The sequence below is a fragment of the Astatotilapia calliptera genome, chromosome 13 (assembly GCF_964374335.1).
Source record: "Astatotilapia calliptera chromosome 13, fAstCal68.1, whole genome shotgun sequence".
Classification (NCBI taxonomy): domain Eukaryota; kingdom Metazoa; phylum Chordata; class Actinopteri; order Cichliformes; family Cichlidae; genus Astatotilapia; species Astatotilapia calliptera.
Genome location: NC_137434.1, coordinates 9,871,237 through 9,888,881, shown reverse-complemented (window position 1 = coordinate 9,888,881; position 17,645 = coordinate 9,871,237). Strand labels below are relative to the sequence as shown.

Sequence of the window (17,645 nt, the reverse complement as noted above, 5' to 3'; positions counted from 1 at the left end):
AAGTGGCTAAAAATAAAATAACCACTATCAACTAAATTAGGTGGAAAGTTGTAATTTTGGCCTATTCCCCCAGTGAGGATGTAAATGGATGCATGGATGGAGACATGAAGGAGCAACAGCAGACAACGTGAATGCTGATGTCAGCCGCGGATACCTCGAATCATAAAAATCGAGGCCGTTCTTCGTGCAAACTGTGCTGTCACCCAGCACATGTAATGCCCTCCCGCTTTAGATTTGCAGAATAGAAGGCAAACTGGCCAAGGCTGAACTGAATCGTAATCCTTTTCTTTTTTTAAAAAAAAAACACAAGAGTGCATCCAGATGGCCCATGGTTCAGCTCAGCCACAGGAGGTCTCCAATACACACCGAAACACGATGTTCCTCTGCGAGACCCAGAACGATTTGCAGCATGTTGTCGGTGTGATCAGACAGATGCCAGAAAGAGAGAAAAATACTGAAGACACAGCACACTGTGGGTTGCCGTTTTCTTTTAATTCATTTGATCCGTCAAAGGATTTTTACAAAGTCTGCTATGTAAATGCTATTTATTCCCCCCCCCAAAAAAACAATAATACCATTCATGAATACAGCTGCACGTTGTTGACATATCCGGACTCCAGGGAGATTATTATGTGCAGAGTAGCACCCAGAAAAGTCAATGAACAGGCAATATTTCATATCATAATAGTTCTGTTATAAATAGAAATAAATCCATGCAATATTCATCTCTAGCCGTCGTATTTCTTTTCAGATTTTGGCACCATCCTTGAGATGAGGTCAGCGAGAGTGTCCTGAGGTCAGCTCAGGTTTTCAGATAGGAAATAAAGTCGATAATTATCCTGAAGACAATTGAGTCTGCGTTTGTTACGGTCCAGTATCAGAGACCGATTCCTAATGCAATGGCTATTCAAGTACCAAAAAGGAAGTCCCCACTCACCCTCCCCTTCGATGATAGAAACCTTGATGCAAAAAGCCTGAACCTCCAAATAAAAGAAAGAAAAGAAGAAAAAAGGGACCCCATTATGTAAACGACCCTCAGCGCTGTTTTTAAAAAATACTCACGATAGTATCAATAATTGCATGATTTATAAACGTTCTTTTTCTCTACGTATCATACAGGCTTAGGAGCACTGCACGTCATGTAGCTGTCAGTGCTGTGCAACAGATATTCGTTAATACTACTGATAACAATATTAATAACGATCAGAACAAGTCATCATAAAAATCAGCAAATGCTATTCAACTACCATGTAAAGGAAATGTTTCGACAGTGTGCTTTTTTTCTTCCAAAAGAGAAAAAACCCAGAACAGAAAAAGAAAAGGCTCCGGGAAGCACAGTGTGAAGATCACACCGCTCCCACAGAAGTTGGCACCGTAACATACTGTACACTCGAAGAGACTGACGGTCCCTCGGAAACAGAGGAGGCTGTCAAAAAGGAGCAGAGAAACATGCAGGCCTCCAGTTTGGTATTAATGTCAAAGGCCTCGCCATTCACTCTAGGACAGGCAAAAAGGAAGAAGAAAAGAAGGAAAAGAATCAGGCTCAGGAAACATGCCCAGAAATTAAGAGAGACTGCTGAAGGGAACAAGATGTCCTGCAAAAAAATAAAATAATAATGATATTTTATATCTATTCCTGCAGAGAGCTGCAGGATTAACTGATGCTTTTTCAGATTCGAAAGAAAAGAGCAAATCAAACCGAGAAGCAAAGTTAGAATGCATTAGAGTGGGCAGAAGGTGGCAGATTCATAAATAATTCTTGACTTAAGGGCTTGTTTGCACAGTGATAACCCCGAAGAACTCATCTGGCTGTTGAAACATTAGCTCTGCACCTTTCAAAAAAACAGTCCACTCATTTTTTTGCAGCAGAACGCGACGTGCGGCCGCCTCATTCTTACTGAGAGTGCAGCGGAAATTATTCACTGTGAGATACGGTTTCCGTTTCTGGGCTTTAATCTGAATCAGATTGTGCTAAAGCGAGTGGGTTAATTGTCGATGCTGAAACTGAAACCACTGCTGAGGGAAGTCGTCGAATTTTTAGTGGTGCTTTAAGTGTTGCTACTAATAGTTACATCTGTGCATTGAGAGCCATTTAAAAAAAAACGAAAAAAAAAAAACACTAACACAAGTCATGATTGAGTTTATACAAAGACCTACACATTTTTATTCAGAAAGAAAAAGGGGAAATAAATGTTTTTTAAAAAAAGTCAAACACTGGGCAAAGTTGTTTCCTGAGGCAAGTTCAAATCTAGCACAGAAAAAGAAAAAACCAAAACATCTCTCATCTCTTTGAGCACTAAGCAAGGCTGTTTCTCTAATAACAAAGCAATAACAAACCTATTTAACAAGACATTATACGCCCACTGGGTTGCCAGTTTGGTAGCTGACTCCCCCAAAACCTTCAGCCACCAGGGGCAGAGCTGACCAACAACAGAGTGTCCCCGCCTTGGCAAAACTCAGCTCAATGCCTATGGCCAGTAGCTTCAGGTGTGGTGAAGACAGAGAAGCCAGGCAACGCCATGCCTGCACAGCTCTACCAGCAGCTCATCAGAGGATGGTGCAGAAGAACTTCTTCTCCCGGAAGGGGTTCTCGGAGGCGGGCACGGGCACGATGAGGGGGTCCTCGCGTATGTGCGCCTCGCAGTATGCCATCAGGTCTGCGGCGGCTTTGGATACCTGAAATATTCAGAAGAAATTTTTTGATCAGACATTTCAGATTTATTCTTTAAACTGTGTGATGATGTTTCAAGGCCGTTTTTTGGGGGTGCTACCAGAAACACGCAGTCCTGCATTTCAGATTTTCAATCAATGTTCATGTTGTTAAAGTTGCTTCCAGTGTTCTCTTACTAAAGTTCAGTAGTCATGGCTTCAAAGTTCAAACTCATCCTGGGGCCATAGCTGCATCTCATTTCTGATCTCTGCACTTTAGCTGCAAAGCAGCATAAAGGACCCCCAGAAAATAGCGAATAACATCGTATTACACAATTTATACCAGATGATTAGTTTTTCCCCAGAATCAATTAAATGCTGGCTTTCTTTGTATCTTTGTTAAGAGATAAGACAAAGATCGGTTGTGAGAAGCTTCCCTAGTTGGTGCTTAAAAGCTAAAGAGGTTGAAACGGTCACTGCAGCTCATGAAATTCATGCAGTCACATGAAATCCAGTGTGAAGGAGCTCAGTGTTCAGAAGTTGCAGGGTAACCCTTCTCTGGGCATGAAGTGAAAAAACAGTCCTGTTATGAAATATCTTGGAAATTATGTTTTTATTCATTTTTAATGGGAAACACTGGTTTGCTCTTCAGACCCCACTGCGTTAGTGTCTTCTGTCAGACTCCTCTTTCTCATCCCCCACACAGAAACATGTTCCCTTACATAGGAAAATAAAGTTGTGGCAGTATGCAGATAGCACGTTTCATGTTGCCAACAGTAATGCTTCGCACAAACTTTTTTTGCGCAGGGTAAAAACATTTTAGTGCAAATATTAGTGGACGAGGCCCAAACGTCTTTTCTTGAGAGCAAGGTGAATAAGCTCACACATCTCTGCAGCTCACCATTTATTCATTCTCAGAGCAGATGTTTCTGAAGTTAAACTCACACCAGATGAGACCTGGGCAAATTGCTGTAAGGCTCTTTCAACTTGCATATTGCCGATGTTCCCGATTTGTCAGCGCCTGTAGCGACTGCACCGATGACCGTTACCCGACCCTCAGGAACCAGGGCGAGAAAGCTCGTCGAGGTAACTCACGGGTCTTAAGGTGGGACTTCAACAAGCATAGCACGAAGCATGTGACATCTTCCAAGGCAAATGAAAAGAAAAAGAAAAAGTCGAACGGTGACCATAAATTTTATAGTACAGTCAGACTGTATGTGAATGCAGGTTTTCAACTGGGAATTGAGTGGGAGGTTACGGGAGGGGAGGCGGCAAATGGAGAGCAGAGGAGCAGCTGCATCAGAGGGCTGGCGAGGGCTCAGGGATCTATGTGGAGGACAGAGCCATCTGATCTCCTGCCTGCCACTTCACCTCACCCACTGCTGCTCTCACAAGAGAATAGCACAGCTTTGGTCCTCAGCATGGATTGTTACATTACCGTTTCGACCATCTTGCAGCCTGAAATGGAGCCGTTTCAACTCAAAATCCCACAAAAAGAGAAGAAATGGCAGAAAACCAGGATGTGTTATTCAGTTTCTTAATTTCAACATCCCTACCAAGCACTTAGCCACAAGGACACCCATATCTATTTAAAAAAAAAAAAAAATCTATTAAACATGTTCTCTTCCCTCTCTCCCCACAAACAGCCTTTACTGCCTGCTTTGCTTTCACATCAGGCAACCACAACAATTTGACAATACGCTCACAGGTCACACAGTCTGGCAAACACTGAGGTACATCATGCTGTGCCAGTAAATCGGAAAACAAGAATAAAAGTCTGTAGCCATCTCAACAACTCAGTTTTGAGCCAAACGCTAATGTCAGCGAGCCGACTTTAAGAAGCTTTATCGTGTTTACAGTATCAACCATATTTACCATATTAGCATTATGCTGTTTGCTAAATGCCACAAAAACAAACAGTCCAGGCGATATTATCCATTAAATGAAATATTGGCCACATTAAAAAAATGTGACATTATTAAAAGGTCAGGGATCACCAGTGTCCCCACAGACCATCCTGAAAGGAGCAGTGAAGCCTTTGATTTTGTTCCACATGGTTGGACTGCTGAGAGGAATGGCAGACTCTCTAATCGTAATTCATTCTCACTGGAAAGTTAGCTTTTGCCCAAATTTTTAAAACCCAAGAACAGTTTAGATATACTCATGGCCACTTTATTAGGTACATCTGCTCATTAATGCAAAAATAATTTCTAATCAGCCAAATGCATGATGGTAGCTCGGTGTAGCTTGACACGTCATCATGCTCAAACTGAGCAGAGTGAGGGAGAAAGGCGATTTAAAGGATTTTCAAGGTTGAGCATTTCAGAAACTGGTGATTTACTGAGATGGTCACCATTTGGGGTTTACAGAGAATGGTCTAAAGGACAAAATACTGAGTGAGCAGCAGTTCTCTGAGTGAAAATGCCTTGTTGATGTCAGAGGGGAATAACCAAACTTGATTTGAGATTATAGGAAGGCAACACGAAGTCAAATCACCACTTGTTGCAACCAAGCTGTGCAGAAGAGCATCTCTGAATGCACAACCCGTCACAACTTGGAGCAGATGGGCTACAGCAGCGGAAGACCACACCGAGGACAACAGAAGACTGGATGATGTTTGGTCTCATGAGTCGATTTTTGCTGCAACACTCACATGGAAGGGCAGCATATGGTTTAAACACGAGAGCATAGACAAATCCTACCTTGTATCAATGCTTCAGGGGTGCTGGCAGTGTAATGGTGCAGGGAATATTTTCTTGGCACACTTAGTACCAACTGTGTATCATTTTAAGACCCCATCATATCGTATTTTTACTGAATGTCCATCCTTTTATGACCACGGTGCACAGATCTCTTGATGACCGCTTACAGTACGGTGTTGTTGCACGTCAAGGTGCTCAAATCTGTCTCAGACTGATTTCTTAAACATGACGGTGACTTCACTGTACTCAAATGGCCTCCAGTGTCACCAAACCCGTTTTTGCATGCAACTGAACAGGAGATTGTTAGCAACTGTACTGCATTCATGTCAGCATCGACCAAAACATGAGGAATGTTTAAAGCACCTTCTTGATGCCATTAAAAAGGCAAAACTGTGCTCTAACCCAGTACAAGCAAAGTGTAACTATAGAAGATGGACAGCGAGTGTATCTCTCATTTTGAACTACTTTTAAAAACGACCCCATGAAAGTACGACATCCTGTTCAAACTACAAATGCACAGCGGAGTCATTTCCCTCCACTGCTGCTTTCATTTCCATCGAGCACCTCTTTCAGCAAAATCCAACCCAAAGTTAAGTTTAGTTATAAGCTGTGCAATGCATGAAACTTAAAAAGGAAAGCCAAGCATACTGACACAGCAGTGTTACCACGCATGGCTACCTCTCTGCATCATTCTGTCAGCTTTCTGCTCCAGCCACGGTACTGTCGCCACCTTCTTCCAGCTAATGCGTTTCTATTATTTATGTCTGCACCTACATCATGGATCCCCTTTTGCAGTTCCTCTGTTGCTGATAAAAGCTGTTAAGTCACCTAATACTCAATACACCACACGGTGATATTTCAGAACAGAGGTGTCTGTGCTGAAACTAAAAAAAAAAAAAAAAGACTCAACGCCACACTTTAGTTGGCAGAATTGTAACACTGCATTCATGAGAGGATCAATCGTCATCAGTGACTGTACGCTTACAGACCCACCAGTGATCTGAATATTTGGAATAATGTGACTAATGCGTTGATTAACAGAGAACTTTAATTAGCTGAAATAAAAATTAGTCGCTCAGACACAATGTACCCCAAATGGCTACCTAAAAACTAAAAAAAAGACCAAACTCAGGCACTAATTAGAGAATCCAAGCTCGCATGAAGTGTGAACACTAACAAAGCAAACAGTTTAATTATTTTCATAATCAAAGTAAATGCAGTCATTATATTATTATGCAACTGCAGCCAAATGCTCCTGCTCTGAACAGGAGGCTCACAGGACAGAGAGTGGTACTGCTCAGTGTGTGTCGTCAGGCCCAGACTGATTGTAATTATACCGCAGCCCCATGATGGAAGGAGAGTCCTCCTAATTAGCACAGATCACATTCCTTTGGCTGATTGAGCAATTAATGAGAGTGTGGTGATCCCTCAATCAGCAGCACAGAGACCGCTCTTGTCACACTCTCCCTCGTCAGATCCCTTAATTAAATTTAAGGGATCGCCAGGCGTGGCCAAGTCTCCTTTTCCCTCTGCTTTTATATCCATGCACATTCGAGTTCTTTTATGAAGTATTATTTGGATCGCCACATCTGATGCACTATGCGGTTATTAAATACTAGCAGCTGTCTCGCTTTCGTTGAGCAACCGCCGAGAAAATGATACAGATGTGAATCATGCTGCAACTGAAGCTGCTGTTTTGCAGAGCAACAAGATCCCCCCCCTTAATTTGGAAATTTAAACAAAGCTTAAAATATGTTGCCTGAAAATGTCTGAACACCATTACAGCTAAGCTAACGCTTCATATAAAAAGAGGAAAAAAGCAGATGATCCTCAATACTTAACATCAGTGTAACAACACCTGCATGAAAACCAAAGTTAGGAGGATTTGGCTAAAGAATAGAGTAGAGACGTGGGTCACAAGACAATAATTTATGAATCAAACAATATTTTTTCAGCTGCCTTGCTGTCGTTCTGGCACCATCCTGTGAATCCACTCGAGAACTGGCTGCAGGCCTGAACATAATGTGCAAAAAAAACAACAAGGAAACTGTCCATTTTTCTGATGCTGGGTTTTCTTTCTGCATAGACAGTCTGATAAGACTGCCATCCAAAACCTGAAAGTTCTTCTACGCGGTTGCATACGGGGGAGGAAACCTCGCGTTTTGATTCGGGAACACTGATGCTCTACGTCAGAATGGCTACTTACAATCATGTAAGGGGACACACCTACCTACACTCATGATTCAGTAGCTTTAAAACCACCTTTGGCAGCAACAAATTGGACTATCAATCTCTCACATCTTGTGAAGAAATTTTGGACCACTCTTTCTAAATTTGTAGAGTTTGAACAAATTTAGAATGGTTTTAGAGCCTAAATCTCCCAAAAAACATTGATTTCTTGGCATTATCCTATAGATGCTGGAGAATTTGGATTTTTATTTTCCCATCCACTGCAGTGAGTTTCCCCATCTCAGGTTGGCAGATCACGTGCCGTTTTGTCCTTCCTCATTTCCTTCTAGTCCTAGTTTTTCAATCATCTCTGCTTCACTCTAAGGTAAAGACGTCTCCTTACATAGAGTACTTACTAGTCAGTGCGCCATTATTCTTACAAGTTTGCAAACTTAAGTTGTGCTGCATGATCTTCTGACAACTCTTCCAAAGAAGTCAGACTTGTTCAGTCATTTTCTAAATGTACTCATGAACTTTAACATGCTAACTGATGCCTGCAGAGAGGAAGCTCTTGGCTGTCAGAGCACTGCACCGTCTGACCTTTGGGGTGAAACTGCTGGGACGTCTGCTCCCGGGACAGATTGCGTTAACACACCTGAATGCTCCAGACACGCAAACTGCCAAAACGGCTGCGTTCATAGAGGTGCTCACACCTGCTGATGATCAGTTAATGAAGTGCATTTGATTGTCAGCATCCTGGCTGAGCGGCTCGGTGCCTGTGGAAGCAGTGCGAGGATACTGCATGGAGTCCTGTTAAAAACACTTTTCACAGACTCCACAATGATCTCACAAAAAGTAGCCAAAGTGCATCAGATTTATTAATATAATAAAGATATTGCTATTAACAGGCTTCAAAACCAGAGGAAGAATTGCTCTTTAATAATGGGTTTGAACTCAATCTGCTGGTTTGTGTTGAAAAATTTAAAAATTTAACATTTTCAGCAATTTTCCAATGAAAATTTGGCATTTTAGAGTTTGTATTGTCTACAAAAATGCTGCAGTCCCATTGCACACATGCTGTGTTAAAAACCAAGTAATGGTTTTGCTGTTCGGTACACTTAATATCTTTAAAACGCATGAGGTCTTATTTTGATGAGCTACCTGAAAGAAGCCCAAATTGATACCTAATCTTCTTAAAACTGATTGCAGTTTCGGGCGGATCACTTTACTTTTTAAGACTATGAGGTTTGCTTGTAAGCAGCCTTTGTGCTGTGCCGAGCAGGAATGAAGGTGTTTGGCCGGCTTCCATGCTTAGCTATATTGCTGAGTGAACAGCCTCTGATCTGCAGGGCAATCATTCCCCAAACACACGAGGAGCCTACTGAATGAGATGACATTAAGTTGCATAAGAAGTCATTCATAAAAGAAAGTGTTCAGAATTGCCCCAACATGCCAGATACATGAACAGAAAACAGGAAGTAAACATACCGAGAAAATGATGCCTGGAATGGACGGAAGCACCAAACTGATGTCTAATTGCAGCAACAGCCTCGAGGTGATCGACCACAAAGAGTGCACAGGGAGCAAAAGTCAATATTTAACCAGGTGTTGTTTAATGAGGAAACAATACTGTTTCACAATAATGTGTGTGGTGGAGAAGTAATCCTGCAGCCACACTGACCTAAATTGGTGGAAAGTTACTGTCAGAGCTGGTTAGCAGCCACCATAGCCCACCTTTCCTACGGGTTCATCCCTCACATTTAACACGCTGGTCTGCTTGGAATTCCAAGCTGTGCACAGCAGAGGCGATGATAAGGTGAACCGAGACTTCGTGCAATGCCTGTCAGAAGACATCGGACTAAAGTTATTTAAAAAAAAAAAAAAAAAAAAAAAAAAAAAAAGACCCACGTGCATTTTATTGGCATGTCACAGTCTGCTGTGGAAGTCAGTGGTGGGAAATGCAACGGTTGTAGTTTGAGGGTTTATGTGACAGGGAACTAGGCCAAATCTGATAATGTTGACTCAAGCGATATCACTAAGGCTCAGAAAAATGTGAGGATGCAGATTGGGGGAGTTAAAAAGAAGTGATCCCACTTAGCGGATCAGACAGCAGTGGTCGGAGACTACAGCACAACCAGAATTATTGTGCAATGAACTTGCAGTCTCTTTGCCTTTGAAATGGCCGCTTCAAAGATTGAGACCTGATTTTGAGAACTCATGTGATCAACTTTGGTCCTCAATTTGGCATTGAAACACCAATAAGGCAGAGTCCATCTGCCATCAGTTTACAGCTTAATGTAATCATGCTGGCTATTTAATCTAATTTAAATAGTACCATATCACAGCTGTCACTTCAAGGTGCTTTTAAGTAGATCCCCTAAAATAATACAGAAATCCCAACAGTCAGAGGAGCCCTAATGAGCAAGTTCTTGGCGACAGTGAGAAGGAAAAACTCTTTTAACAGGAAGAAACCTCGAGCAGAACCAGGCTCAGAGAGGTGCAGCCATCTGCTGTGACCGGCTGGGGGTGAAATTACAATAAGTTTGAAATTCTTCCACATAGTGTGACATGGTTGCTGCAGGAATGCAATTTAACTACAAAATGACAAAGTGGCTTGGCAACTTTGCTTTTCATGTGAGAGAAACAAGAATAGAACCAGTTGAGTCGAGTCTCCTGCTGCAAGAAGTCATCACAGATGAGTTGAGCCCATCAGCGTAAATCTCAGAGTGATTAAGATGTGCTGGAAATCTGTCCGCGCTTTTAAATTAGAGGGCAGTTACTTGTAGAACGTCGCTAATTTGAGTGATTGCAGTCAGAGCCATAAATCAAGAACTCAAACCTCACTAACAAACACCAAACATCATCAAACGTCAATTACTTGCCAACTAGCTAGCGCTGACGAACGTTCCCTCCCTTCTAATTGCTATAAATTGGTTTAATCACGATTACGATCTGGGCTTTCAACGATCATTAAAAATGACTGAGCCGATTATTAGCCCCTCCCTCATTTATCCGCGACACCTTAAAGGCCGGTCCGTGAAAATATTGTCGGGCATAAACCGGTCCATGGCGCAAAAAAGGGTGGAGACCGCTGATTAAGAGGACCCGAGGGAAGCTCGGAAAGCTAAGCAGAAGTTATTTGGAGAGGAGAGTGACTGCCGTTGATTGAAAAGAGAGGTTAAAAAAAACTTCAGTGGTGTTGCACACTATTTTATATTATTTTTTTAAAGTCATTGTTAACCCTTTAAAGCCGGTCAGAGCTGCACGCTCAGTTTTGTGTAACTATTTTTAAATCCCTGTAGAACCTGAGCCCTGTAAGCTAGCACAATAATTTTTTTTTGCATATGAAACCAGAGGAGTTGTACTTACATCTTATGACATCAGCTTGTCCTCGGTCACGGTTTCCTTCCACATAAAGCTTTGCAAAAATTGCATAAAAAGCGCTTGCAGGAACAAAAACATAATATTCCAGAAACAGGCTTTGCCGATCCGATCAGCTGTTCCTAACACTTCCCACAGTGAAACAGAGGTCAGTGCGAATTATCGCGCATGTCCGCCATTTCCTGCCCAAAACCAGAAGTGACGTCATTTTCGCGGAAAATGTAGTTTTTTACTTGTAGGCCTTAAAAGCCTATACTGGTGTTTTATAAGTCATGTTTGACTTTTCTGAATAGTTGCTGGGATGCTTAGAACTCGAATTGCACTGCTGGAAATAGTTTATTTTGATGCACCTGCTGTTTTCTTTGCAAATTTGCATCATAGGATTGTTTTTTCGTTTTTCCTGCAGTATATAAAAATTGGTGTATCTCCAAAATAAAACTATAAAGACACTCAAAATAAATTTCGTGTGGTGGGAAACTATTTTTTGCAACTTTTTTGTATTTAAAGTTTTGAGGGATAAACCTCTTAAATTTCTCCAAGTAGAAATATATGTAAAAAACAAAACAAAAATGATTTAATTTTTTTGTAGTTTATTGCACTTTTTTGCAATTAATGTAGTTACTATGGACTTAACGCATACATATTATTAAAATATGGGCTATAATAGTTGTATAGCAACTTGAAATGCTCCCACAAATGGCACTACAACATGTAAAAAAAAAATAATATAAGCTCTGGTGGACTTGGTTCTATAGTAGGTCGTAAGGGTTAAATAAATATCGTCAAATAATCAAGATCTCAATTTCAGTGAAAATAATCGTGATTATCATTTTTGCCATAATCGAGCAGCCCTACGTCAGAGGTACTCCTTCAGAACATCAAGAGGCCCTGCTGATGTCATAGTGACCACAGTTACCTTTTATATACACAATCTATAGAAGTGCCCAACATTCCTCATTCAACTTTACACAATCCAGGGACTCAAAATAACAAATATGCAAGTTTGTAATTACACTGAACTGTCACCGAGTCGAGTTGCAAGGTGGGAAAAAGTGCGCCAAGCATCCATCACGAGTCTGGCAAAAATGCCAGCACTGCAATACTCAAAACTGTGGCGCGCTTCTCTAAAGAAAAGAAATCCAAGAAAGACGAGGGAAGATAATAGCAGTGATTTACTCCAACTGGACCAGGCCATCTAATAAATGGGTTAAAGCTTTTATAATGGACTGAGACAAAGAGTGCACAGTAATAGCGGACCCAGGATTCAACACATGGATGTTATCTTGAATGTTTTATGAGTGCAGAGTTATTACACTGTGCTTCTAAATCAAGAAAACATAATAGGCTGGAGTAACAGAAAAGTGGACCATGTCACAGGGATGAAGGTTTAAACAGGACTAGTGATACATTGTTTCCATGCCTATGTACAGCGTGTGTCTTGGTCTCTAAATATACCTAAACCTGCCTAAAGAAATTTGTGGAAATACAGTCACACTGGCACCGCCTCCTCATGATGTGTCCCATTCTTCAACCAGCATTTGTCATAAGTCAGTGTAATTGAACAGCACGCTCAAGTTGATCAAACAAGTATTCAGTGGGGTTGATGTCATTACTGCCGGCATGCCACACCATCCACTCCACTCCCAAATTCTGGATGGAGTCTCTGATTTGCAGGGGCAAGCACAAGCAGGATCTGGACTCATGGTTGAACATGGTGTTCCTCCACATGTTCAGGTTTCAGTGCACGTATTGGTGACACCAGTGCAAACATGCCTGATGGTGAAGGGCTCGGGACAGGCCGCCACAAAACCGGAGATTGCATGGACCCTGTTCTAGATCATCTGGGTAGAGAGCCGTTGTCATCCTGCAAATCTGTAGAAGACTGCTAACAGTTCTTAAGTGCTGACAAGGGAGGAAAACAGTCTTCTTGGGACGCCAACTTCACCGCCTTTCTCTGACATCCTCCATTATCGGAATCTTCGTCTTCAATTTGGAGATTGTACTAGAGCTCACTCCAAATAATGCTGCATCTTGGTTCTGCAGCTTGACGTTGTCCTACAGCGCAAGCACCAAATCAGTCAAACGTGGCATGTTTGGATTAGACACCAATTGACCGCTGCAGCAGGGTCCATTAGCTTGCCAAGTTGGCAAGTTTTTCATGGGCGGAACAAATGCACTTTCCTTACAAGTGGTACCATTTAAGGAAAAATAAACAAGATTTCCAACTGTATAATATTTATTCCCAAGAGGCTTTTTGTTACAACAAAAAGAAATTGACCAAAGACAAATTTCCTTACTTTTTGTGCCAGGTTTATTTTGATCTACCTCAATACGTCTGACAGCAAGCCAATTCAACCCCACTGTGGAAATGAGGATTCATTTAAAAATTAAATAAATAACGTTCAAACAGCTGGGCACTGTAGTGTTTACCAACGGTGATTCAAACAGGAGTAATTAGTGCATTAATAAAGGATGCAGATTTAGTGCACGAGTGAGTATTTTAAACACGAGGAAAAGCCAATGCAGTGTGGCTAATTGATGCATTTTTCCCAGTTTTTGGACGACGGCACCATCATCTCGGCCATTTCTTCTTTTAAACAGTGTTACTGTGTGCAAATATGAAGCCATGAGAGCCAAGCGTGATAATGTTGCCAATTGTAAGCCAGCAAAGTTAATTTTGTGCTTTATTCAGACAAAAATGAGCAAAAATGAAATGCTTGCTGAGAACTGTCACTCATCGAGACGCGCCTATTGAACTGCTCCAAAATCCCAGCCGATGTTAGAGGCACACAAAGCTTTCAGTTCCATGATAAGTGGAGGTACGGTTTTTGAGTAATTGCATACTTGGTAACAGAAGCGATGTGAAAATATTTGTTCACGTGCGCAGACAATAACAACAATAAAGCTTTGTACCTTTATCCTATCCATGCAGGCCTCCATCTTCAGTTGCTCCACAGCTTTCCTGGCTTGGGAGATGCTGGCCGTGCTGTTGTTGGCGATGCCGTCCTTCATGGTGCTCCTGTGACGCCAAACAGATGCAAGGGAGGGGGGGAGACTCAGTGAACGTCACATTAAATCAGCACCCCCCTGGCGACAGCTCTACCCTGATGGAGCAGCTACTCTACTACAACCTCACCCCCACCCGTTCCTTTTTACACAGTGAAACTTGGAAGGACCCATTTTGTTTGTCCATTTGTTATCTGAAGAAGCTGCTCTGTGGGCATCAGCTGGACAGCGGTTTGTCATTTTTCAGCCAGCGCTCATGCATGATTGCTTTTCTTCCTTTGTCACGTTATTATTTAGACCAACTGGCGGGGGGGGGGGGGAGGTTAGCAAGGAGTGGAGGGCTGGGAGGGATTAAGAGAGAGAGAGAGACACACACACACACACACACACACACACACCTAGTATTTTGCTCAAGTGCTCTTCAGCAGGAGTTTATGCTGGTACACCTAGAAAAGCAAAGCACCTGCAGCTTCTCCCCAGTTCCTCCCAGGATCTGCAGATCTTTCCACTGCTGGCCTTCCTCCTCTCAACTTTCACCTCAAGAGTACATCAGCTGCAGCTCTGCAGATCAATTCTCGCAATCACTACATCTTACTCCCATTTTAGCCTCCTTGAGCCACCCCCACCCACCCACTCACCACTGAAATGTCCCAGTTTGGCAGCCACGGCAAAGATGTGCCCACAGATGTGTTTTCTGGAGGTGAGGGGTTGCTGAATCAATCCCCCTTTCTATGATAATATGCATTATTATTATTGCGCATCTATTCTTTGTTAAAAATCACACAAAAAATGTATTTATCTTAAAGCAGACTGTCGAAGACGACAAATTCTTCTGCCATCCCTCCAGCCTCCACAGCTCTACGGCCAATTTATAGCTTTTAAATCACACCCTCGTAGGAAGCCATCGGGCCTTCTCCGTTTAGGTTTGCTTTGGATGCATCCATCCTGAGGGTTGCTCGGCTATATTCGCCCCTGTGCAGTTTTATCCAAATGCAACGATGCTGCTAATTGCTGATGCAGATCTGTGAAAACGCGTGCGACTATTTATTTCTAAGAGGAGATTAATCTGTGGACACACAGCGAGCTGCGGCCCTGGTTAGAGCAGAAAACAGCAAACCATGCATCATGTGGGGTGGGGGGGAAGGAGCAGCAATGATTTTTGCACTGATGATAAACATTTTGAAATAAATCCCTGCATTGGTCGGATACGCGCTCATTAATGTAGCCTGCAGCCGCCGACCTACCTGAAATGTGCCAGTGGTTTTCCAATTTGGGAGAATTCCGGGTTGACTCCACCCAACACACACAGACACACACACGCGCGCACACACAAAGATCTGTCAAATATGAAACGATAAGAGGAAATCCCAGCCTCGCTTCGGTCTGGACTGAACCCGAGGAGCCAAAAATCTCGGCGTCTTTAAATGTCGCCTCGGCGGCTCGCTCAGTGCGTATTCCGTGTAGGAAGATGAGCTCCAAGCGGTGAGGTCTTGGTGAGCACCACGGCTGGACTTGGAGAGATGTTACGCAGCAGCAGCAGGGGGGGAAACCTCTGTATGACGATCAGATACAGGCTGTGGGGCGGGGAGCACTCGATCAGTGGACCAGGAGCAGCAGCAGCAGGGAGCCGAGATGAGCTTCAGCTGTCCAGAGTGGCCGTAAACGCACCGACGCTGCCTGTTAGTCAAATTAGGAGCGGCTGATTCTAATTAGCTTGATTGCTGCAAAAGGCAGCGCAGGTCTGCAGGCTTTCCCCGTATCGTTTATTATTTTATTTTCTATCAGCTTTGACATCACCGTGTCCCCCTGATGGCCTCACCCTTAACGACTGCACGCGCTCTTAAGCGTGGCTTGCATCCTGATAACTTTTAACATTTTAATTTGTTTTTCCTGTTCGTGCTTCCGATCTGATTTGTGCAGTACGACACGAGTTTCTGCTTACATTATGTCCCTGAACGCAACCCCTCCCCCAACACACGCACACAAAGAAATGGACACAATCAACACGACGATAATATTTCTTCAAATATTTATAGATTTTTATATATTTATAATATGCTTATCACTTGGTTCATTCAAACACGTACACGCATACAAACAAAACTAAACATTAGGAACCTTCAAGATGCCAAAAATGCAAAGGAAAAAAAACAGAAAACTAGCAGGAGGGGCCAAAATACAACTTAAGCAACCTAAAACGATGATCTTAAATTATGCATAGCTTTAAGTCATTAACAGAAATATAATATTTCCTTCCGTCAGAAAATCTGTCACATTTTCTACCTTTTACATTAAAAAACAAACAAACAAAAAATACATACAAACACACATTTGGGTTGAGAGGTTGTGGTTCACATAAAGTTTTTCATACATTTCATAGAGAAAATCAGTAAACAAACACAGTAACATCATGTCCACGTAGGATCAGGAAGAAAAATAAATCAGGTCGAAGCGAAAAGGAATGAGTTAACAAGAAATAATCCCTTTCTCAAGTAAGTGTAAGACATTAGTCGTCACCGGGTGCTGCAGTCACCACAAAAGGGAATAAAAACTAATTGTTTCACAGCTGTCTTAGAAAAAGAAACGAAATGCACCCTGGTTTCTTCCCACATGAAACAAGGTACCAAAAACATGACCTATTGCATGTCTGTGTCTGATATTGCTTTCTGGATTTGATTTATTAGTGGAATTAAATCAAGCTCAGTTTGTGTTAAGGCCACAGATCATTGGCTCTACTTAAACTGAAGTAGCTGAGGGGGGAAAAAAAAGTGCTTCTGATTCTCGTTTAAGAAACCGTGAAGTGCAGTAACGTAAGTGGGAATGTAAAGAAAGGCTACATGGATCCTGGAGTGGGTTAAGAAAAAGAAACAGCTGCTCGGCCGTTTCCCAGACCGATGTGTGTAGTGTATATGATATCAGCCGACGCGACGCTCTTTACTAAACCCTCCCACACCCACTGCACCCTTTTAGTAATGCTGCACAGGTGCTAAGTAAGTGTGGGAGATCAGTGAGGATCACGGAGCATTCAGGAAATCACTCTCTCCTCCGCCTTCTTCCTCCTCCGACTGCAAGCATCTAACAGTTTGTTAATTGCTTTCTCAAAAAAATAAATAAATCAGCCCTGTAAAGTAGTGAAAAGTGGTTCTTGTGCATTTAAGCGACGGGCAAGACAGAGATGAGCCTCCATGGTGTTTTTAAAGAGCAAATGGGCTGGTTTAACTAAGGGAAGCCTTAAAACAAGGAGCATTGCAGCAAATGTTACATCCACATTCACACAGTCAAGGGCAGCATCGTCCTAGCATGCAAAAGCAGGACAGAACAACAGGCACCCACAAGGTCCCCTCGGTCCGTCAACTGAGCTCAGACACAAAGTGAAGCAGGTCTGTGACTCTAGCGTTCAGATCTGAGTGGAGCAGACAGCGCGGCGGAGGGACGTCTCACTCCCGCAGAGCGGGACCTCTCCTGGCGACAGACGCGAGGAGGGGGCTCCCTTCCCTTGCAGCCACTGCAGCGTCAGCAGGACGCGTTCACTGAGCTGGGGCGGCGATCTGTCAGACCGCACGCTGCAGGAGACGTGAGCGATGTCGAGGTGAAACACGAGGGTCTTCACACTTTGAGTCTGGCTTTGTCCAGACCATAGCAGCTTACCAGGAAACGGCTAAATCAACACCAGCCAACAAAAACACATCAGCAGGAATTAAAGACTCGACAAATGAAACACTCTCAGAAATACATCTT

General features: G+C 42.7%; 1 protein-coding gene across 2 annotated transcripts; it reads right to left on the bottom strand.

Moving 5' to 3' along the window:
* Window positions 1-2,135: 2,135 nt before the first annotated feature.
* On the bottom strand, window positions 2,136-15,724 carry gng4 (G protein subunit gamma 4). 2 transcript variants are annotated; one of them, XM_026191139.2, is made up of 3 exons: window positions 15,152-15,724; window positions 13,815-13,920; window positions 2,136-2,676 (listed from the first exon to the last, which is right to left on the bottom strand). In XM_026191139.2, the coding sequence occupies exons 2-3, from the start codon at window positions 13,911-13,913 to the stop codon at window positions 2,548-2,550; spliced, it is 228 nt and encodes a 75-aa protein (XP_026046924.1). In that variant the 5' UTR covers window positions 13,914-13,920; window positions 15,152-15,724; the 3' UTR covers window positions 2,136-2,547. The 2 variants fall into 2 exon arrangements, with proteins under 2 accessions (XP_026046924.1, XP_080144025.1); XM_080287899.1 differs by lacking the exon at window positions 15,152-15,724 and adding an exon at window positions 14,306-14,348.
* Window positions 15,725-17,645: the final 1,921 nt, after the last annotated feature.

Excerpts from the sequence above, each read along its gene's own strand:
- gng4 (XM_026191139.2), bottom strand. The coding sequence starts at position 13,913 with ATGAAGGACGGCATCGCCAACAACAGCACGGCCAGCATCTCCCAAGCC. Across the intron at positions 2,677-13,814 it reads CCTGCATGGATAGGATAAAG|GTATCCAAAGCCGCCGCAGA; the intron begins GTACAAAGCTTT and ends TGAATATTTCAG.